At 41.6% G+C, this 23,744-nt stretch overlaps 1 protein-coding gene and 2 long non-coding RNA genes across 13 annotated transcripts in view; 2 read left to right on the top strand and 1 right to left on the bottom strand.

Annotated features, from left to right (window-relative positions):
• The window catches only part of NRXN3 (neurexin 3), a 1,235,498-nt gene that overhangs the window by 674,280 nt on the left and 537,474 nt on the right, over positions 1–23,744 (bottom strand). For 5 of the 8 annotated variants that reach the window (XM_079988541.1, XM_079988540.1, XM_079988544.1 and 2 more), the window contains 3 exons: positions 18,860–19,241; positions 18,357–18,547; positions 15,786–15,959 (listed from right to left, as the gene is read on the bottom strand). In XM_079988541.1, the coding sequence (XP_079844667.1) occupies positions 15,786–15,959; positions 18,357–18,547; positions 18,860–19,241 (747 nt within the window). Of the gene's footprint in view, positions 1–8,078; positions 8,106–15,785; positions 15,960–18,356; positions 18,548–18,859; positions 19,242–23,744 lie in introns of all 8 variants that reach the window. The other 3 variants (XM_079988538.1, XM_079988533.1, XM_079988539.1) reach the window with 1 other exon arrangement.
• Positions 1,003–23,409, top strand: LOC307223128. Of its 4 annotated transcripts, none has more exons than XR_013841966.1 (5): positions 1,003–1,126; positions 8,086–8,151; positions 8,744–8,851; positions 13,790–13,894; positions 23,241–23,409. It is a non-coding gene; the product is annotated as an uncharacterized lncRNA (long non-coding RNA). The 4 variants fall into 4 exon arrangements; XR_013841968.1 differs by lacking the exon at positions 23,241–23,409 and adding an exon at positions 3,105–3,210 and having other exon boundaries at positions 1,041–1,126; positions 13,790–14,460; XR_013841967.1 differs by lacking the exon at positions 23,241–23,409 and having other exon boundaries at positions 13,790–14,460.
• On the top strand, positions 10,214–12,517 carry LOC307223214. The gene is made up of 2 exons (XR_013842034.1): positions 10,214–10,532; positions 10,648–12,517. It is a non-coding gene; the product is annotated as an uncharacterized lncRNA (long non-coding RNA).

Below are 23,744 nucleotides of genomic sequence, written 5' to 3' on the forward strand. Positions count from 1 at the left end.
GTTATAATTTCACAACTCAATGGGATTTAAGGGAGGATTATGTGAGGTGGGCTGGGGAGTAAAGATGGCATAAGCTCATATGAACTATGGGCTTCTCCAAGCAACCTGTTTATGGAGCACTCATCCTAATTTGCTTGTGCAAAACTTATGCCAAGGTTAAACTATGTTAGGTCTCTATTGAGCTTTTGTTCTGATTTAAGTGTAACTGTTATGCTAGGGAAACATAGTACTTTAATACACCAACTCTGCAAACTTAAAATTAAATCCACATGGCCTTTATTTTATTTAAGGAGCTGGATGCATAATTTAATTAAGTGGTAGCAACTATTGCCAGCTGGTTCACTTCAACTAAATTCTTCTCAGAGAAAACCCATTGAATTAAGTCAGGCTTCCTCAAACTCAGCCCTCCAGATGTTTTGAGACTACAGCTCCCATCATCCCTGACCACTGGTCCTGTTAGCTAGGGATCATGGGAGTTGTAGGGCAAAAACATCTGGAGGGCTGAGTTTGAGGAAGCCTGAAATAAGTGAACCTAAATGAGGGCTCATCCACACCTCCCTTTGTCCTGTGATTTCTTCTGTGATATCTAGGCACATGTCCTGCAGCTTTCCCCAAGAAAACCCACTGTTTACCACTGAATTGGAAAAAATGGCCAATCCACAGAAAACTCAATTCTTGTTTGCTCTGGTCCAGCAGTAAACAGTTGGAAATAAACAGTGGGTTTTCATTTTTTTTCCCCTGTCCCAGGGGCTACAAGATGGGTCAGAGCCACCTTTCTAAGGCTGGAGCCTTTTAACTTCCAACAGGAAATACAAACTGGCTCAGCTTTATTTAGTTACAGCCTGTTTGATGGACAGAAGTTGAGCTTCTGGATCATTATGCTCACTTCACCTCTTTGGCATTCCCCAAGGAAGTTTCACATGAGGACTAGACTTCTTGTGGAGAATTTTTCTTCTGCTATTTCTGTTCCTCGCTGATGTCATAATTCCCCTGCCTGTGACACTAGAATCTTGGCCACAGCAAGGGGGATGTCACAGGGAATGAGGATTATGGAGGAGAAAGCAAGAGGAGCCCACCAGGGCTTTACATGCCAAAGAAGTCTGTTTTCATGCACATGACCCGTCAGGTAACAGCTGAGGGCAGAAGCAATGGAGATAGGATACATAATTTATGTGCACAGGGAATGAGAATTGGCACTGAGTAACATCTTTCTCAAGCTCTCCACAAGGTGTCATAAGCTTCATTTCTATTCATGGCATTTCTGGTGCCATTTAACAAGATCCTGCCTGCTTAATAAAGCTTTAAAATCTTAACGCTTAATTGTGCAATCACCGGTATAGATTTCAGATGAGTCTGTTTATAGGTTTTAATTTATGAAAAGAGTGTTTGGTTGTTATCATTTAAATCCATCCAACCAATCTCTCTCCCCCACCTCTGCCTCCAAATCTCTTTCTTTCTGTTTAAGGGGATTTTCTTTCACATTTTAGGAAAAACAAACTGGCTCACTAGAAGCCCCCTCCCCCCAACACAAATGAAGTAGAAAATAATAACCAGTGAAAGATTGTCAGCCTAGAATAAGTGTCATTTACTGCACAGTTGTTGGTCTATACAGATTATCCCTACAAAAGTATGTGCACTTGATAGAAGTGACTCTGCGCATTAATTGGTATGTTATCAACACAAATCAGCAAATGAAACTTTTTCTATTACTCCCTCTCCTGGCCCAGAAAAGCCTCACCTATTCATTATTACCTCTTATACAGGTATAGGCTGTTTTCAAAATTGCACAAGAGGAAGGTAGCTTGTTCAGTAGATTGTCGTCTTTACCTCATCTCTCAGCAGCACCCCCCCCAAAAAAAAACGCCTCTGCAAAAGGTGAAGCAGACCTGCATAGTGAGCTGTGTCTTCTAGGTCTCCAATGTGTGTTTAGGGGAAATTATCTAAAAGTGGGTGGAGTTCCTCCACCTGATTTTGGCCTTTCCCCTCTGCCTCATAGCAGGCATGGATGACACAGTGCACAATATTTGGTCAGTACCCACCTTGATCTCTGAAGGGAGAATCTTTTTGGGAGGTAGTGTGTGTTGAAAGGAGAGAGAAGGGTAAGGGAAAGATCCATTGCACAAACTCACTTTCCACTCTCATATCAATGGATGCAACCCTATAAAAATATGGTGTCCCTTGCACTTTCTAAAGATTGGGAAAATGTAAATAATAGGGATGGAGCATGCAGTGGTGGAGGAGGCCACTAGGGCGCCTAGGGTAGCGCGCTCAGGGGTGGGGCGAGCCACCCATAGGGGTAGGGTGCACTGCAGGGCCTCCAGAGTCTGCCTACCTCCTCCCACTCAGCCGCCCCACAGCTGGGGGGAGGGAGGCAGCGGGAGGACCGTTTGGGCAGAGCAGGGGCCTGTGCACGCCCAAGCCACCACGTCTCTCCCAGGAGAGATGTGTGGCTCAGGCACGCTGCAGGCCCAGCGGTGAGTGCTGCCCGGCATTTTGTCACCCCCCTCAGTGGTGACACACGGGGCGGTCCGCACCCACCGCACCCCCTCCCTCGGTCCGGGAGTGTGACTCAGCAGTCCATGAGTGCATTTGATTGTTATGCAATGTGATGATAAGGAGGAAGGAAGCACAAGTGTCTTCCAACAGATAAGGAAAGTTAAGTTCATGCCTTTGGTTGACCAAAGATGCAAACTTTGATGGACAGGGCCGAGGCAAACTAAAAGGTTTGGGGGTTTTAATTAACACTTACTATATAACTTAACTGGCTTTGTTTGCCTTAAGTAAAATTAGCAGATACCCAGAACTTATTTGCTACATAATGCTGTGATCAGGGGCGGATTTTGGTAATCATTCGTAATATGGCGCCCTATGCAGAGTCAAAAATTGGCGCACCCAAGTGGCACATAAATTTCTAATTATCTTTAAATGTTTTAATAGTTTTTTATTGATAATTTTATTGTTTCTTGTAAATCACTTAAGAGATTTTATTGCAATCAAGTGATATATACATTTTGTTAAATAAATAAATGTGACTGGTCCAAAAAAGTAGTGCCATAATTCAAAATCAGTGTTTTTTGCCCTTGATGACATCATAACATACTCAGATTTGGGCAGCACACAGAACTGTGTTGTCAGCCAAAATGTGACTCCTGGCTGGTTGGACTCAAGAAGGAGAAAGAAGACCTAAAAGGAACACCCCTGTAAGGGAAGGTAATTCCAGATCCCAGTTGTATTTTTCAGCATTCAAACTTGGTGGTTTGACTTCCAAATAAGCAAGAATAGAATGAGGCAGGTCATTATACAAGCTTATGAGCATTTATCAAAATCAGGCTGTCCTCAGGTGGGTAGATGAAACTAAAGGTGTTTGTTTCAAAATGTCTAGTTATGATTCCCCAGATAAAACTTCAGATTTCTCCCTCTATTCAACAAAATGATACATACCTGCCTTTTTCTGCTCCCTTTCCCCTCACAACGCTCAATAACTGTTTTGCATAGGCCATGCCTGTAAAAGGATGAGTAAACTGGGATGCCCCTCCCATGGCAAAGTGAACCGCATAAAAGGGAATATGTATGGATCTTATAATTGCAAGGAAAGCAAAGAGGGGTGTTAAGTGTGTGAGAAAAAGGAGATGTGTACAACACTCATCAGAAGTGGAAACGGAAGGAAGGAAGGAAGGAAGGAAGGAAGGAAGGAAGGAAGGAAGGAAGGCAATTAAAATGAGGAGTGTTAGAAAGGTATAGTGGGCAAGTCTTTCTCCACCAGACCTCCCCATCGTCCAGGTCACAGCAGCACAGAAAACAGCCCCTCAGATCTCAAGGGAGTTTCAGGTTTCCACGTGGACTCAGATATCCAAACCTATACAGCAAAGATTGGTTTCCTGAAATTAAGGTACCTCTGCATGACACTGTCTGGCACTCAGAATGACTCAGAAGTAGAAGAAAAACATTTCCTCTGTTTTATAGGAAAGAGGTGAGGGTCCTAAAACAGTGTAATGGAAATTTGTAAATGCTCTGAAGGGCAGTGGTTTTTTTTTGTTTTTTTTTTGGCTTGCACAAATTTATTTATTTATTAAATTTTGACATAAATATATTTCACAAACATACAAAAGACAAAATGAAAAAGAAAAAACAGAAAAAGAGAAGAAAAGAAAGAAAAGAAAAAGAGAAAAAAAAGAAAAACACGAAATACATACAACTTTAAATGACATTGATCGACTTCCCTTTATCTCGATTTCGGAAAATATTGCCTTGTTTATCTATCTGCTGTGTCTATTTCTTAATAAAACTTTTTACGTAGTAAGCGTTATCTCATGCCTACTGTGATTTCTGTAAGTACATATGTGTTTCTGATCAACATTTTGATTTTCCCCTTGTCTCTATTTCCATATATATCCTAAATTTATCCCATTCATTATTAAATTTTGCACTTCTTTGATTTCTTATTTTCTGTGTCAATTTAGCCAACTCCAAATAATCGGATAATTTAAATTGCCACTCCTTTAGTGTTGGGATTTTTGGTGTTTTCCAGTACTGTGCTATGAGGGTTCTGGCGGCCACCGTTGCATATTGAAAAAAGGTTCTATCTTCTTCTTTGATATCCTTACCAATTATCCCCAGCAGGAAGGCTTCGGGTTTTTTAACAAACGTATATTTAAGAATTTTTTTTAATTCATTATAGATGGATTCCCAAAATTTTTTGAGAATCTCGCACGTCCACCACGTATGGATGAAATCGCCCTCCTTGCTCTTACATTTCCAACACAGTTTATCGCCCGTTCTATACATTTTATGTAGTTTTACCGGCGTTATGTACCATCTGTACATCATCTTATACATGTTTTCCTTTAGTGTCGTGCATGCTGAGAAATTCATATCTTTACACCACAATGCCTTCCATTTGTCAAACTCTATGTTGTACCCTAGGTCTACCGCCCACTTCACCATCACATTCTTTACTTCCTCGTCCTTGGTGTCCCACTCAAGCAACTGGTTGTACATTTTTGATAATAATTTTGTTTTACTTTCTATTATTTCAATCTGAAATCTAGATTTCTTGTCATTTATTCCGATCTTATTATCTTCCCTCCACATTGAATTAATTTGATGGTATTGAATCCAGCCAGTCAGCTTGCTTTTTATTTCTTCGTAAGGTCTAATCCTCCACCCGGATACTGTTTTGGTTAATAAATCTTCATATGTCCATCTTTCCCCCTCAATGTTTAATTTTTTAATTGTTAAAATGTCTATTGGTGATAACCACCAGGGCGTTTTCTGCTCCAACAATTTTTTATTCCTTTCCCACACTTCCAGCAGTGGCCCTCTGAGAATGTGATTAGAAAAACCTTTATGAACCCTTCCTTTGTCTCGCCATAAATAGGCATGCCAACCGAATCTTAGATTAAACCCCTCTAGATCTAACAAATTTTTGTTTTTGATGACAATCCAGTCTTTTACCCAACAAAGACATGCAGCTTCGTAATATAACCTCAAATTTGGAACCGCAAGACCACCCCTATCTCTTTGGTCTGTGAGCAATTTAAATCTAATTCTTGGTCTCTTTCCCTGCCAAATGAATTTAGAAAGTAATCTCTGCCATTCTTTGAATATTGAGGTTCCTCTAATTCAGTGTTTCCCAACCTTGGGCCTCCAGCTGTTTTTGAACTACAATTCCCATCATCCCTGACCACTGGTCTTGCTAGCTAGGGATGATGGGAGTTGTAGGCCAAAAACATCTGGAGGCCCAAGGTTGGGAAACACTGCTCTAATTATCGGTATATTCTGGAATAGGAAGAGTAATTTAGGTAGTAAGCTCATTTTAATCGCCGCCATTCTCCCCATCCACGAGAGATGTATTCTATTCCCTGTATCCAAGTCCTTCATTATTTCTTTCCATGTTTTCTTGTAGTTATTTTCAATCAGATTTATATTTTTCATAGTTAACCAGATTCCAAGGTATTTAACTTTTTTAGTTATTTTAATTCCAGTTTGACTTTCAAGATCGTTTTTGGTTTCTTCTTCCATATTTTTGGTCATTATTTTGGTTTTTGCTCTGTTCAATTTAAATCCGGATAATTTTCCAAATTCCTCTAGTAGCTTTAACACTTTGCCGACGCTCTCTTTTGGTTCTTCCAATGACAGCATAAGATCGTCTGCATATGTTTTCAGTTTATATTCTTTCGCTCCTATTTTTATGCCACGGATCTCTGTGAAGGGCAGTGGTCTTGACAGCAGGTATTGTGTAGGGTTTTTGAATGTGAAGCCTATATAACAGCTCAGCTGTAACTGACCAATTAGGTCAAGTTGCAGCTCTGAGGACTACCTCATGCAATACCCATTTCAGACACAGAACATACTTACACATCGGAAATAGCATATAGCCTGTGTGTAGATTATTATCTATGTCCATCGCAAACAGATAAATCATTGCACGGACACAAGATGGGAAAATCTGGGAATCTGGCCAAACGTGGCTTCTTGGCACATGTTCCGAAACCAAATATGTATTTCTTGGAATCTGTTACTTTCATGTTAGCAGCATCAATCATCATGTCGGAACCAGGGAAATGAAAGAGATTCTTTTCTTCGACAGTCCTTTTCAACATCATGGGGACTTTCTTGGCATCCCAATATCTCTCTCTTTTCCTCCATCATTTAGTAGGATTGTATTTTTTTCTTGATTTTATTGTCTTAACTCCCTGTCAACTGCTTCGACAAAGCAGTGTATTATTATTAGTAATAGTAATAATTTTGTTGCATTTTATGATTATTATCCTGATTATTATTATTCATCTTTGGTTAAAAATTATTTTAGCATATTAGATTTAATTACTTCCATCATTGTACCTCTTGGGTTTCCTTATATTGCTATTTTTTTTGCTGTACATTCCCCCCCCTCCCTGACTTTTCCTGGAAAATTGTTAGTTGTCTAGACTTTTGTGTCATCTCTATCAAGTCTTATAATATGATTAATCAAAATGGTAACTGGATAAGGTCAAGTATAATCTAAATTATGCCTTTTGGTTTCAATACATACACAAGGATCTTCATGCTTGCCAGTCTTCATGTGTGTTTATCTAGAGAAAATATGTTTGATGCACCCCAGGAGAGTCTTAATGAAAATCTTAGGTGAACATGAAAAACTTGTCCTTCCCACCCTTATCTTTAAGTTTTTCCAAACCCCATTCCAACAGAAGAAACCCAGTTTTTGATTGTGCTTACCATCTCAGCACAGCAATTACAGAAGGTTTCTGGCTTCATTCATTAGCCACCAACATTAAATTACCTTCTTTACTTTGCTTTTCCTCTGATTTTAGTTAATGAAATCCATCTTGCCCAGCTCCAGTCTCCTGCAGTCCATTCTACTCTTCAACTTTGGACTTTCCTCCATCCACAACCTTCAGTGTCTTTGTTACCCAACATGCATTGATAACTGCATATGGTATGACATCACTAGATTCCTCTTTAAGAAGCTGGGCGCAAACTTTTTACAGTGCCTGCCAATGGCTATTTCATCCAATGCAGACTTTGCCATCCTGCTGCCCTCTAAATATTTTGTACTACACCTCCTATCAGCCCCAGCCTGTCTGGGAGGTGTAGTTCAAAATGTCTGGAGGGCACCAGATTGTTGAAAGCTGATCTAATGCATGGAACAGCACAAAGAGGTCACATTTCACCCACTTCTCTACTGTATAGACTGGACTATAAACTTCTCAGTCCTCCAAAGGACTGATTCACATTTTTATTTCGGTAACCAGACATCCAGTGCCATATTTTGTTATGTTAACCCCTTATTTCAGGAAATCAAGCTGTGCAGTTATGGATACTCTTAGAGTGAGATACAGTCAAACCTCTTAAGCTACCCCAAACCATACCTAGACATTTCTCCCCCAAATCCTTGCCACCCCATTCTCCAACCTAGCAGGTTGTGGAATGCTTGCTGTACCCATTTGGCTTAGAGATGTGACTGCATCAAATAATAATAATAATGATAATAATAATAATAATTAAAAGGCTCTAAAGGTTACATTAAAAGGCATCTTTCAGTCCAAACTGGCAATGGAAACAAAAACCTTCTCTACCTTGCAGGTCAGCTTTGGTCAACTCAACTTTGTTAGCAAAAGAATGGAAAAAAGCGAAAACAATAAACCAGAGGTTAGTAAAATGGCAGATAAAATCGGGGTAACATCACTAAAAAGAAACAAACAAAAAACAACTGGAATAACCAGCACAGCCCTTATGCACACTTAAGAGATTTGGGAGGGGTGACGCCACCAAAGACAACACACAGACACATCAGGAGAGAGGCAGCCATAAGGGCCTCAGTCCATCACTACCTGAACAACATCAATCCAAAACAGCAGACAACATAGCACAGACTAGGGAGGGGGGAGAGCAGACACATTTCTGAAGCACAGAACATCAGATGGAACATTAACGGCACATGATTCACCAATATTCATAAATGAAGCAGCAAGCAATAGTGTTTCATTTCCTGCGAGGAGCCTCGCTATTCCCCAAGAAAAGCCTAAAGTCAATCAGAATCAAATTAAGTCAATATGGCTGCCAGTGAACCAATCTGGGTATTTCCCTCTGTGATATGCACACCCAGAATGGAAAGACAAAAGACTCCTTCCTCAGATCACCTCTCCTCACTGGGTTTTATCACTACGAGTTTTTATTTCTTTGTATTTTAAAAGCAAGATAGACAGTCCCATGTAAATGGCAACGTTTTCTCCCTTGTAAGATGGCACAATCACCAATTGTGGAAGATGACTTCATCTACGGGCTCCTGCTTATGGAATCCACTGTGTTCTGGAGGAAGTGAACATGATGGCGGTCACTGAATATGCAGGTGAATGTTGCCCTGTCCACTTTCATATGCTCTGAATCCTACTCTGTTCCTAGATGGCAAAGTGGCAGCTGCCGCTAGAAAGATCTTTGCTCACCTGTCAACTGTACCTTTTCCTGGGTGTAACGAGAAAGTTTATGATGTAGAGATATTCCTTTAGTATTAAGAAATTGGTAGTTTCAAGGCTTCTAATGTGCCTGCCCATTATTGACATCAGATGACTCCATTCCCGCTGCCTCCCCCCCCCCCCACTTCTGCAATTGAGCCTAACTGAAACCAGGCACAATTCAAAATGCTGGTAATCACCTTAAAATCCCTAAATAGTTTGGGCCCAGGAAACTAAAAGGACCACCTGTTCCAAGATGATCCTTCTTCTCATTGGGATCTGCTGAGAGGACCTTGCTTGTACTGTAACTACAAAGGAATATTTCTCCCATGCCTTCCATCACTGTAACATTTAACACTTTTAACAGCCAATAGAGAGCAATCTTCATAATGCTTAAAAACTTGTTGCTGTGACGATATATGAAAACCTTGAAATGGCAATTACTTCTCCTTTGAAACTATTCTCTCTCCATCTCTTGACCAATACAATTATGGTAAGTATATTGATGAATATTTTAAAGGGACTTTTGAAAATGAAAGAGAAATATAGCATTCTCCCCACCTCCTTCCTTTTCCATTTAGCCCAATGATCAAATCAGTGGTATAGAGTCAAAAATACATTCTCTTATGAGCCAAACCCTAGACCAACTGCAGAACAGATTAAGGTCTCTTAAATCTATATTGCAAAACTGGGGGGGGGGTGTTCTCAATCCTCAAAAAGCCTTCTGTGCATTTTCACAAGATCTAGTCAACATGGTTCCCTCCAGAGGTTGCTGGGCTCCAACTCCCAACAGCCCCAGCCAACATGGCCAATGTGGACTAGCTTTGCCTCTCCCCTCTCCCCAGCAATTGCCATTTCAGTCACCTTCCAACTGGTGAAAGATAAGGGGGACTTTTTGTATCCACAGACACTTTGTGCATTTTAAAACCCCTGGAAAATCATGGATCTAACATATGTAGGGAGCTTCCATGGATTTGGAAAGCTCCCTGCTTCAGAAAGTCACCTTGCATGAGTGGAGAGGATGAGAGAATACTGCAACACCACCATGATATACAGTATATCTTAGATAATATAGTGTTATCAATATCTGCATCCACACTTTAATATTGGGAACAATAATGGTGGTGTTCTGGAGAAAGTCAATGTTCTTTGTTGGGTTCTGATGATTGAGTAAAAAATGGGGGGTTGGTTTCTCATAGCTACCCTTTGTGACTCATGACTTTGTTGCTCTGAGAACAAATCATATCTCTGGGCAGGCTGTATTTGCCGAAGTACAGTTTGTGCATTAAAGACTGGAGGGTGGTCACAATGGAGATGGTAGTGATGGTGGAAAGGCAACAAATGATGGATGACATAAGAATGAAGTCATAAACAAGCAGTAGACATGGAGACTCTCTCTCTCTCTCTCTCTCTCTCTCTCTCTCTCTCACACACACACACACACACACACGAGTTACTCGTTACAGAAAGTCTTAGTTCATTGCATTTTTTGTTCAGGATATCATCTAAAAGTGGCTTCATTCAATGCTATAATTGCTAGGGGATTATCAGCTGTTAAAACCAATGTCCATGGACTCAGTAAGTTGCCCTTGACCTGTCAGATCAACAGAGGAGGGCTGGGTGGGTGCTTTCTTGTTTATTTTGAAGAGAAGAAAGATCTCGTCTTCTAAGCTTTTCTTCTTCCATTTTAAAGGTAATATTATTCTTGCCAGCAAGAAGATTGATTCCATTCCTTCCAAGGGCCCCAACTACAAATGTCAGCACAATCCATGCAAGGTGCTCATTTCTCTACAGAGCTGTTCTCAAAAGCCACAAAGTCCTGAACTCAAAAGATCCAGGCGGTAACTGGGTGGTTAGTTCTTTCTTGAATTTTAAGATCTTGCTTTCTCTTGTGTTACTGAAGTATTCCAAATAGACATTTGAGGATGGTAGAAAGCTGGTAGCTCAGTGACAGAGCACCTTCTTTGTAGGCAGATGGGTCCATGTTCAACCCACAGCAGCTCCAGGTAGGACTGGAAATGTCCCCTTGAGAGCCACTGCCAGTCAGTGCATTCAGTATTGAGCCAGGTAAACTAGTGGTCTGACTTGGCATAAGGAAGCTTCCTATGTTCTGCTGTAATTTGATTTCTAATTTCTCTGATATTTGTCAGTATGGGGACAATTGTGCATGGTGGTGCCTGTACATTTTGTGAATTTTTAGCTGGGCAAAGAAAAGGTTTATTGAGCATCTTAACTCTGAAATAGCTAACTTGAACAAGCCAAATTTGTTAGCACCAAATTTGTTTCATGCCTTCCCCAGATACATGTATGTGGCCTCTTCACAGTGTATGTTTTGCATTGACAGGAAGATCAGGTTTTCCCAGCAGACATTTAGATGTTTTTTGTTTGTTTTTAAGTAGCAATATCTGACTTGTGGCTTCCAATTATGTTGCTATTTTGTGCATTATTTATTGTTCTTATCCAGCTCCTTCAGACTTTCCTGTTAGCAACAGATATGGTTGCTGTCATTTCCTGCTGGTTTTCTATGTTGTGATAGTTTTTTTGCATTTCACCTGTAGTATTTTATTTTAGGAGTTGAATGTTTTTATCTGATTTACTTATGTGAGATGCATGGGGTGCATCTCAATGAAGAAAGTCAGGATCTAAGTTATTAAAATACTTATGTATATACATAAATGAAATGGGTCCAGCTTCCCCTCTCTTGTTTCCAGATAAAATAGTGATTCCAGAAGCCCCTATGGCCCCAAATGAAGGGCTGCAACTCAATGGCAAAGCATCCACATTGCCTGGTCCCAGGTTCAATCCCCGAAATTTGCAGGTAGAGCTGGGAGAGAGACTTCATTCTGAAACCTTGCAAAATGATTGCTAGTCAGTGTAGATGCTGCTTTTATGGGTGTGTTGACTCGCCTAAATCTCTGGGTCAAATGGGTGCTGAGTCTAACGGGCGTTGGAGTTTAATCAGTGCTTGGTGTATTACGATGGGCTGCCAAGCACTGAATTTAGCAGTGTCAAAGTATAGGCCCAACCAGTTTTTCCCATGTGCAGGAAGCTGCCTGGGAGAAGGTAGGCCATTAGCAGGGAACAAGGTCAGAGAGATGGGCTATCAACAAAGGAAAGACTCTGAGCCAACCAGAGTGTGGGAGAAGCCTCTTCCTGAGCTCTGAGATAGTAAACAGAGACAAAAGGAGAACAGAATGTTTAGGATTTTGAGGGCGCGGGGAACTGTCCATCTGCTAAATGCAGTGAGCTGGGGAGGGGGTGTTGGAGCACAATGTGGGCTCCCAGCCATGAGAGAAACAGGACCCTCTTGGAGTGTGATAATTTGATCCCCTCCCTTGTAGGTTCAGGTTGTATATATATCATAAAGACACCACAGTCTCTGCTGTGCATCATTCACAAAAGGAAACATAGACCTTAGATGAGTGCGTTTGAAATCCCTGGCATCTCATACCATTTGGCTTGGACACTACTGGGCTGGATGAATTCTGCATAAGGCAGGTTCCTATGTTCCTACAATAAACTGCTGGTCAAGCAATCTTCTTTGCTAGAACCGCTTCTGCTAATATGGTGTGCCTGTTGTGACCAAGTCATTTTCTTATGCGGCTGAGAGTGCTCAGGTTTTTATATAACTAATGCCAAGAATGTTATGATTTGATACAGCCTTTCTGCCTTAAATGCCACTCGTGACGATTATGTCATCCCACAGCTGAATACCTAAGGGCTGTGTGATAACCACCAGCTAAGGCTTGGATTCCTCACAGCTGGATGCAACAAAGCCCTTGGCTTTGCTAAAATACCTTTACAGGAGCATCTGAGCTGCCTGCAAAGCACTGATCAAACATTTAACAGGATAAGGAAGCAGCTGCCAAAAGCTTCTGTGTCAACTGTTGAAAAAAGGCATTGTACAATGAATTCAAATCCAAAGGACCATCCACAAACTCAGTTCTTCCTTAATTTATATCGCAAATTTTCAGCTAAAGATTTAAACCCAGGCTGGGCTATGCACAACATTCCTCTAAAATGTCCTTTCCCCCCATAGTACTGGATCTGACAATTTATGCATTAGGTGGTGATTTTTCCTCATCTATGCTGTCACCTTCACTAGCTGTTCTCTTTATTCTTTAAGATTCAGTGTAATATTACTGAGCTGAGCTTAAAAGACACAAGGAGCAATCTTATACAGAACCAGATCAATGGTCCATCTACTACACTATATTCACATCGGTCTTCCCCAACCTGGTGCACTCCAGGTATTTTGGGCTGTAAGTCCCACTGCCCCTGATCATTTGCCATGCTGGCTGAGCCTGATGGAAGATGTAGTCCAAAGCATCAGATTGGGGTAGGCTGATCCGTGCTGACTGGTGGGGGTCCAAAGCAAAGGTCTTTCCCAAAGTTGCTGCTTGAAACTTTTGAATTGAAGTTGTCCCTGACTGAACCTGAGACCTCATATATGTAAAAACAAGCATTCCACCTCTGAGCTATGAACTCTGCCACTTTGAGCTGTGCTTGTCTTTTTAAATATGGTTAATATCAATTAAAAAGGAAATTGGGGAACCAGGAGGATATCTGAAATCCTCCCAGTGCCAGAAAGTTAAGTAATCAGTCTTCCATAAAATTATATATATTTAAGAATATTAAACACTCATTGTGAGCAGCCAGAAACTATTTTAAGACTCTTACAGGGACCCATCTCTCAAAAGAAAATGTTGTGAGCCACTAAAAGGATTGTTTAAAAAGCCTAAGTGCAAAAGGGGGCCTCTTCTAAACATAAAAGCAATGTCCAACATCACATGAATGGCTATGATTATATTTCCCTTTCTTTCTCCTCCCACCAGCACGTCCCTGAGTCCCCATGTGCCCTTAGGGTCTCCCAACACTCTAGAAACTGCAGTGGGGGAGAAGAGAGGGAAACTCAAGTTATGCAAGTGGAAGTCCACTGTGTAAGTGGACTGACACCACTGGATGTCACCCAAAATGTATTTTCTTTTTTCTGAAGACTCAGCAATGGCAGCGATGTTCTGTTTCTCTTGTTTGATACTGAGAGATTATCTCCTACCTGCCTTCTTCACAAGCCTTTGTCAGTTCAAGGACAAGTGTTTTCACAAAAACCTTATCACCCAGATTTCTCTTCTATATCAAAACACGGCACAAAAAGACACTGTCTCAAAGCAGTATGTCATTTATTCCAAAATCATATAAAATTTGAGACTGCTGATGGGGAGCACAGTCAATCTGGCCATGGGATCCACAGACTCTCAGAAAGGCCAGTGGGAGATTACCCAAAACATACAGGAACAGACCAGTAAAATAATGGTGAGACATAGAAAAAGTATAATTTGGCACTCTATAGAATATGAAAGGCAACTGTGTGCTGTACGGCAACTTGTGGAGTCGAATGCAGGATTCAAGAACTTTTGATTATACCAGATTATAAAATCCTGGCAGGCAGAGAGATTTAAATGGGTAGGAAAAACTGAATAATCAGGGAAGTAATGTTCAAGACCTCTTTTCTTTTACTCCCTGTCATTGCTCTCTTTGACCAACTCACAGTGCAGAAGCATTTCCAGCTGTCGCCCTGTAATAGACACAATGTGTGAATTGATCCCAGGGATGTGATGTAAAAGAGAACTTGGTCTCAAAGAGTGACAATGTCTTTGCTAAGGAGGCTATCAAAAGCTTGATGCTCAGGTGCAGATCTGGACTGTGGCATATGACTATACCCTAGCAGTTAATCAGAGCTGGAGTGGTGGCAGTAGGGGCCAGCATGGGAGGGTCGAGCCACCCTTCAGAAACCAGCTTCACTGCTGCTTACCTGTGCAACAGTGGAGCAGGACAGCGGGAAGGTTGCGGTTCTGCAGACACACTGGTGGGAGCATGGATTGGATTGGTTCTGCTGGTGTGCCTCCACAGTACTGACTTCAGCACTGCCTTGAGCCAGTACCACCCAGGTGAGCTGCAGCAATGTCCTGTCAGGAGGACAGCTCCACCCCAGCACACGTTCTGCTACTTCATGATGGGAAATAAAACACACCAGTTGATGTTTATGTGTGTTGTATGACCTCAATTTCTATGTGGATTGCTTTTGTGTTGGGGACCTCCTAAATGTTTGTGAGTCTTCCATTCTGGAGAGACACACAACATGAATGTCAGGGGACTGCCATCGGAACAGGAGAGGGAGGCAGGGGGAATACAGAGAGCCTCCGACGCTTCTGAGGAGCAGTCCCTCGTCCAGCGGTGAGGAAAGCCACACGTCCAGTGGAGCAGAGGGGGAAGAGGGCAGCCAAGCAAGGGGAGGGCTCGAAGATGCTACTGAGAGCCCAAGCGCCTCCGTAGCCTGGCTGGACATGAGGCAGACACGCCGTTTCCATCACCCAGCTTGTGCAGAGGGGTGAAACGTAAGGAGGGGAGGTGGAGATTTGGGGTGTCTTAAGTTCTTATGTTGGGGGAGAAACTGGAAGGAGCCACTCCCAGAATCTGCAAGTGACTAAGACGGACATGAACTTTGTGGTTCTGCACTGTAAATAGTTTGCACCAATAAAACCTGTAAAAGACAGGTTGGAGTCCTGCCTGGTTACTCATGAGCAACCACCACCAGCACCTCACAGTACCCAAAAAGGAAAGCTACATTACAACATGGAGTGTTTCACAGTCACCTCTCATTTCTTTTGCACACCCAAGCTGGTTACAATCATGGAGGCTGAATGTGGATGGCGATGGAGGAGGAATGTCACAACAAGCATCTATGAAGGAAATATGTGGTGGCGATGCAAAGAGCAGCATGGAGGTAGGGAGGGCTGTGTGAGAAGGAATGGCATTTTAGGTAGGCTGTACCTTCACATCCACGCTCAATCTGCCCGCTGCGGTGAAGAGCATCGTTAATAAGATCTGGCAGGCGCCCGTTCAAGTCCACCGATGCCAGGCAGCCTTGAAACCCATCGCGAGATGCTACCAACTTGGGGAGGTTGCTGTACATTCCTTGAACCAGGCCAGCAATGTAAAGATCACCTGGAGGGAATCAAGCAACAGGACAGAGGAAAAGGTTAAGGCAAACAGTGGAGTTATGGGGTTGCATCCAATGCATTCTGCTCACTCAAGGGGACTTCCTCTCACACTCCTCTTCCCACATGAACGGGTGACTGTGGGGGAGAGGAAGGGGAAGGGGAAGGGGATGCCTGTTTTGCAAGTGGAACAGCAGCACAGGATATAACCCACAGTGTTCCCAGCACTTAGGATGCATTCAGACATGGGGAATATTGGGTTTGTTTTCCCGATTATAATGCTATAACAGTGTCCCATTATTGAATATAGATAGGTAGCCGTGTTGGTCTGCCATAGTCAAAACAAAATAAAAAAAATTCCTTCCAGTAGCACCTTAAAGACCAACTAAGTTAGTTCTAGGTATGAGCTTTCGTGTGCATGCACACTTCTTCAGATGTTCTTCAGATACATCTGAAGAAGTGTGCATGCACACGAAAGCTCATACCTAGAACTAACTTAGTTGGTCTTTAAGGTGCTACTGGAAGGAATTTTTTTTATTTTGTTTCCATTATTGAATGTTCTTTTCACACGGCAGTGCCTGTTGCTTTGTGGAACTGTGACTTTTTGACCAATACACCACCATGTTGCACCAAATTGCTCCCAAGGACGTATCAGCTCTTCCATTAACAAGCCCTCTTGGATCCACTTGTTGAGATTTGTGGTTTCCCTGCCAAAGCAGCTTTGTGTGTGAGCCCAGGAGAGGCAGCCTTGTGCAGGCTCCCCAAGCACCTTTCATGACATTGAAACGAGAACTCTGGGCATGTCAACTTCAGGACCTTTGGCCCTGGAAAGTGTTTCTTCTTAAGTTTCCTAAACGAACAGCAAAACACGCACCAGCGAAAAGATAGAGGGAAGAGCTGCCCACAGAAGAACAGCCTGCTGATTTTATTTTCTTCTCAGTAGTGGCGCCCGCCCTGTGGAACGCCCTCCCATCAGATGTCAAGGGAATAAGCAACTATCATACTTTCAAAAGACATCTGAAGGCAGCCCTGTTTAGGGAAGTTTTTATTGTATTGTATTTTAATATTTGTTTGGGAGCTGCCCAGAGTGGCTGGGGAAACCCAGCCAGATGGGCGGGGTATGTATGTATGTATGTATAAATAAATAAATAAATAAATAAATTATTATTAGTAGTAGTAGTAGTAGTACAAATGACTGTGTTATAGAAATAGAGAGCTATTTTACTCAACGTATAAGTCTAGGAAGGAAAATGCAAAATACGAATCAAGACAACTTTCAACATATACCCAAATTTATGTACACTAAATACAACTGTAACAGTTTTAGCCATATCTATATGGCCTGAAAGACCCACTGGAGGACAGGACACACATTGGTGAGGGGGGGAAACTCATGACAGACAGACTCATGAATGTCTAGCCCAGTGGAAAAGTTCTAAGGTTCTTGTATTCATTTTAAAAGACTGAGGCTTGGATTCTGAAATAAAACTCATCACATGTAAAAACTGCTCTTGAATTAGAGCATTTCAGACTGCAGATGGGAGATCACACAATTCACTGCTCTCCCATATAAAATCTGCCTTACAAGTAGATGCCAGAGTAAAGGGGGTTTGCCCACTATTCTGTTTTACCCGTTAGCATTTAGGAATGGAAGAATTCATTTTAAATGGATTTATACACAGAATATGGTAGTTCCAACCTGTTTGTGTTTTGTCCATACTGAGTAGCCTCTTGTATCAATGAATTCAAGTTACAATAAAGGAGATTTATGTGCTGGTTACTTTGGGTAACCTGGAGTGTATATGTGTATAATGCACATGTAATATTATACATATAATAATGTGTACAATATATGGTAACTGTTTGTATCTTTAGCGGAACACAAAAACCTTGCTTCTCATTTAGATCAAGAAATGAGATGAAAATTAGAAGAAGAAGAAATCCATGTGGATAAACTCAAAAATGATTCTTTTCAGAAAATTGCATCCATACTGGTAATGTATGTGTAGAGCGCTGTGTGGTATGAAGTTGTGTGTGTGTGTGTGTCTTCTTGAGGAATTTCTTCTTTGGGAATTCCAGTTGGAACTAACCTAGTCTGCACCTCTTGGACCAATATGCAGATAAGAATTTAGCTGCCCTCCAAGTTTCACAGTGCGCAAGGCAAGGTTCGGATGCAGTTCTCATCTCAAAAAAATACTTATCAAAATACAGTGATAAGAAATGCATATGCAAAGTACTGTCCATTCCAAATAGCACCTGGCTTTTAAATGTGGGAGGTCTCTCCAAGACCTACCACCTAATTTGTTTTTGACTGGAATTGCCAAGGATTAAACCTGGTGCAAAATGGTGCATCATGAATACAAAGAATATATTTTACTTGATCTGGTAAGATCCAATTACTTACCCTTAAGGTCAAGGTTTTTGGCACCATTGATGACCTGAGTAACAACCCTGGTGTCCACTTTTAGGCTGTGGGTGTTGCTGTTGTCTCGGGAGATGACTACATTGTGCCACTGGTTGTCATTCAAAGGACGGTCACTATTGCCTTTGATGACATTAGGTCCATTCCCAAGGTCAAACACGTAGTGTATATACCTGCAAATAACACAAGTGCCTACTCAGAAGAAAGCCCAGAATGAAAATAAGTTAATGGCTAAGACACAAAAAAAGATTCTAAACATCTGCAACAGTCTGCTCTAATTTTCTAACCAAAATTCGGGATGGTCTTAATGAGTTGTCCATGGTCAAAGAGCACAATAAGAAGCTTCATCAGGACAGGTCATATTTTATCCAACTTACCTTCCCAAGAGAAAGAAGAATATGAATTTATAGTCAGACTTGTGACGGCACAATTGCCTACATGGATTTACCAACCTACTCCCAGAGACAACATAATATCTTACTTACCCCTTGACCAGCTCAACTGCAATGAAATCATTTCCATCACCACTGTTGAAAAGGATGAAGCCATCAGCAGAGGTTGTCTTGAACTGGAAGAAGAGGTGCATGGAGGTGTAGGCCTGCAAAGTTGCCAAGCTCAAGTAGCTGCTCTTGGTCTTGAAGGTGACAGGGTCCGCAATGATGTTGCGCAGCCCAAAGCGGGCTTTCAGTTCACAGTAATCAATGTCACCATTCTTGCACAAGTCAATGTAGAGAAGGCCATTGAACATGAGGCTCTGGAGGTGGCCAATGAAGCTGGAGGGAATGACAGAGATATAACGCTTCTCTGTCATTATGCCAGTCTCAATATTGTGGAATTCCAAGCGGGTGTGGTCACCAACCATAGTACCTGAGGATTAGAAAACAGTAAATAAAGCTGAAAAAAAGTTCTGCAGCTAATAGGACTGGTAATATGAGGCCTGCCTCCAGGGTATTACTCTTGGTTAAGATTTCTAATACAGTACTAATGACCATTTTCTGTTCTTGCCTCTGTACTATGGAATGTCCTTCCCTTTTCCATACATGAAGCAGCCACCATCAGTTGCTTCAGGCATCTTGAAAAGATAGATATTTTTTCTCCAGGATTTCCCTAACACATAAGATCAGACCTGGCTTTATGTGTTTCAACTCCCTGAATTCGTGTTTAGTGCTGTTTTTTAAGCTTCCATGTGCTCTTATATTAATGCTTTATTAGTTTTATGAGGTATTTTTGCTTTAATGATATTATTTGTTTTGTACTGTACACCACTTAAGAGATTTTAAAGAAAACATTAGAAGCTTTATAAATACTTTTAAAGGGAAGGAAATAAGTTATAATGTAGTATGCATGTTACTGCTGCCAATGATCTTCTTTCCCTTTACTCTTGGTGGGGGAAAAGTTTTGCAAACTGGATGAAAGACCTGAGTACTGTGTTGCCTATTCCACACAGCCCAAACTGGGTTGGAAATAAGTCTCCCAGGGCTTATTATAGAGATAACCTCAATGAAAGCCTGGGCAAGCTTAAAAGTGAAATGGAATCTCATCAGAGCTCCATTTATCTATCACCAGCTGTAACTACCAGAACCAGAAAGCCACTATTTTTAATAAACATTAAAAAAAAAGTTTACAAATTAAAATGTTTTGTGTGGTGAATGCCCCAATCTATAATGTGCTCCTGCATTTACATTAACCTCCACAAATATCCAACAATACTCCTTTAATCCTTTAGAAATGACATGTTCTTAATGACAGCTCAGCCAATTCTTGAAATTTGCATTGGAAAAACCTGTGTATGTTTTGCCATCACAATCCACTATTTATTACTTGAGCTGAAGTGCTACACTGTATGCTGTGGATGTTATCACAATTTTAAAAACAGCATACCTTAACTCCCAATAATATATAGTAATAATATAAGCCCATGACATTGCATGGGAAGGCTAATACCTGTGTTCCACCGGAAAGTCTAGCATCACTTAGTTCCTTCCTGGTTCTTATTACAGTGGTACCTCGGGTTAAGTACTTAATTCGTTCCGGAGGTCCGTTCTTAACCTGAAACTGTTCTTAACCTGAAGCACCACTTTAGCTAATGGGGCCTCCTGCTGCCGCCATGCCACTGCCGCCCAATTTCTGTTCTCATCCTGAAGCAAAGTTCTTAACCCGAGGTCCTATTTCTGGGTTAGCAGAGTCTGTAACCTGAAGCGTATGTAATCCGAGGTACCACTGTATTGTTGAACCAAGGTTTGGCTTAGTGTACCATCTGATCAAGGACTCAAGGCTGAAAGCTTTTGTTCTGCTAAGTGTACCTGCTTTACAGATTGGGCTCATAATGGTCTGGTTCAGTTAGCTTGACCAGTGCAGAACTTTGAATGGGTGGTTGGGTGTTTCTTTCTCTTTAAGGCATGTCTCCCAACTACAACCGAGAGACTGAACTCAGGACTGTAAAGGATATTTTTCAGCTGCCAAACTGTTGCTTGCTGGGCAAACATTGAGCTACTAAGAGATATGGAATACCAGATTTTGGGGAGTCAGTAAGCAAAGGGAAGATAAGGCCTGGATTAGCAGCTGGCTGGTGGATTCTGGAAAAGTAGGGTCAGACTCATATCTCCACACAGCTCATTGGGCCAGCCACAACAATGCTGTTCAGGCGTTTAATCTGAATGAATGATGGGGTAAGCAGGACAGTGTGAAGCAAGCCTCATCCCCACTGATGTATGGCATAACTGGCATTAATCTGAGGGAATTGCTTTTTGCAGGGACAGGAAACCAGAATGGCATTAAGTGCAATTGTGGCAGCCCTGTTCAAGCACAGGCCAATCACATATTGGGCCAGGGAGTGCATCATCACAAAGGGAACAGGACTTGCCACATACATTCCTGCTGGCCTCTTCATGTGGTCCAACCTGAATGCCTGAAAAGGGCTTACTTCTCAGCCCGCCTTACAGGTTTGTTGACAGTATATAATTTAGCCCATTTTTCTCCTTGGAGGAAGGGTGCAGGGCCAGCACAGCCATTAGGTGGGTTGAGGGAATTGCCTCAGGCAGCAGAAGCCCCATAGGCAGCACCCTGGCAGATACTTTGCCTGCCCTGCCACTTCCACCACTGCCCAAAGTCATGTGAAGTCTTGCACAATTTCAGTGTGATCTCACTTGAAATTGGGAGGCAGAGGCAGCAGGGCGGCACATCCTGTTTTCCTTTTGGGAGGCAAAATAGGATGTGCAGCTCCTGGAACGGTGGGATATGAATGAATGGTCTTCCATGTTACGGACTTCTTCAAAGACCCGTCTAACATTTTGGAATGTGCCATGTTCCACGCTGAAGTGAAGGACAGGGATCAAGAGTTCCCTGGGACTGCCTACTCCCTACAAAACTCAGCCTAACTGAAAGTAACTCATTGCTGTATAGCAGGGGTGTCCAACAGGTCGATCACTATCTACTGATCAATAGTGGGGGTCCGTGGGAGATCGTGGTTCGTGGTCACTTGGGGGAGCCTGACCACCACCACCCCAAAACAACTTTGGCTCCCTAAAAAAAAGCTCAACAACTTTACAACTTTGGTCAATCTCATGGGTAGATCACTGTCAGGTTTTTTTTTTATAGTGGATGTAGATCGCAGTGTCTTGAAAGTTGGACATGCCTCTGCTGTATAGAATCAGATCTTACAGATGCAAACAATTCAAAAACACTTTAGAAATAAATTTCCCTGCTTCCCAGTCTGAGGATTGTCAATTAAATTATCAAGGGCAAGGGGATGAAGAGAGGAAGGGAGGGAGGGAGGAAAGAAATGTGATGACGAAGTCATAAGAATGATAATGTGCTTGAGAGTCATCCTGCTGCTTTTTGCAAGCAGAAATAGCTTTACCCTACTGTCTGATGTTATTTTGGTTATCATTTGGTCCTGCTCAGTGATGTGGCAGGGGGTAAGGCAGAAGAAAGCAAATGGATAAAGCAGCCTCATTAACTTCAGATGGCAAATTACCTCTCAGTTTGGGCATAGCATGTCTCTATGCTGGTCTTTAATTATTTGCTTCTAGAAAAGCTCTAATTAAATTACTTCAACAGTATTCACACAAACACACTCACAAAACTATACGGCTTCATTGTTAGATGCTAGAGTGGAGCGAAAATTTCACAGGATAATTCCCCTCCACCCCCAAATAATTTTTTTTTTTTTCCACTCCCCTAGCAAAATATTATCCACACTGCTCTGCAAGGGGAAATTTTATTTATTTATTTAGATTTCTTACTTACCATTCACCCAGAGAAGGTCACAACAAATTTTAGGAAACCATTTTGACACTGCTTTGTTACACATGCATATCTGTTTATTTATCAATATGCAGATGCCCTCCATGGCTATGTCATGTAGATGTTTATTTATATCCTCACTTGCATGAATAATAACTAATATATTTCAATATGTAAGATTAATTTAAAGTGGTTTAGTATTTCACATTTGCATTCATAAAGCTAACAGTTATGGACTCTAGATTCCATGCACGCATCCCCCCCCCCCAGCAAGCATGGCTGTGTAAGGCAGTGTGTGCCATCAAGCGGCTGTGCCTCAGAACTGCACCCTACTTAGCACTGATACTTTTCCAACATTGAGGTAGAAGACTGTAGTCCTAAACATGTGCACAGGATCGTCTAATGTAAAGCCAGTAATTTACGTTTCTACTAGATATTCCCGCAAAAATTCAATACTTTGAAATAATAGGATGGCTATTTACATTCCATATTTCTCTCTCCTGCTCCATTTCACTCTATTTAAACTCTCTTCTTCACAAATTTTAAGCTTGCCACTAGGCTAATAAAATGCACACTTACAAACTTGGATTTGGGCCGCTTTATGTTTCAAATCTTTTCTAGATGACACGAAAACATCCTATGGGGCACAATCCAATAGTTATGGAATTCTGAGCCTCCTTCCCGACTTCAGAACAGTTACAAAAGATAATAGGGCATGTCTGGGATGTCAGAACTACAAATGAATTAAGAGGTGCAGTAGTAGGAAACCACCACTGGCTGCATTGTAACCCCTCTGATGGGCAGGGTACAAATAAATGTATTATTATTATTATTGTTATTATTAGTATTTATTTTATTTTTATTTTTATTTTTATTTTATTATTATTATTATTATTATTATTATTATCATTCCTATCAAGGAAGTATGACAAACATAAGCACAAAAGCAGGTATCCTCTCCTGTTCCCCTGTTCCCACCACTGTTGTTAAATGGGATTAGTCTGAGTCTTTGCCCTTGATTCAGATGTTTACCGATTACTGATTACCTTGTTCACCATGGTGGAGAAGTGAGCATCTCTGTCACCAAGCTAATAAAGTGTATGTGATTCAGATGCTCCACGTGCC

This window comes from Podarcis cretensis (assembly GCF_951804945.1).
Source record: "Podarcis cretensis genome assembly, chromosome: 1".
Lineage (NCBI taxonomy): Eukaryota > Metazoa > Chordata > Lepidosauria > Squamata > Lacertidae > Podarcis > Podarcis cretensis.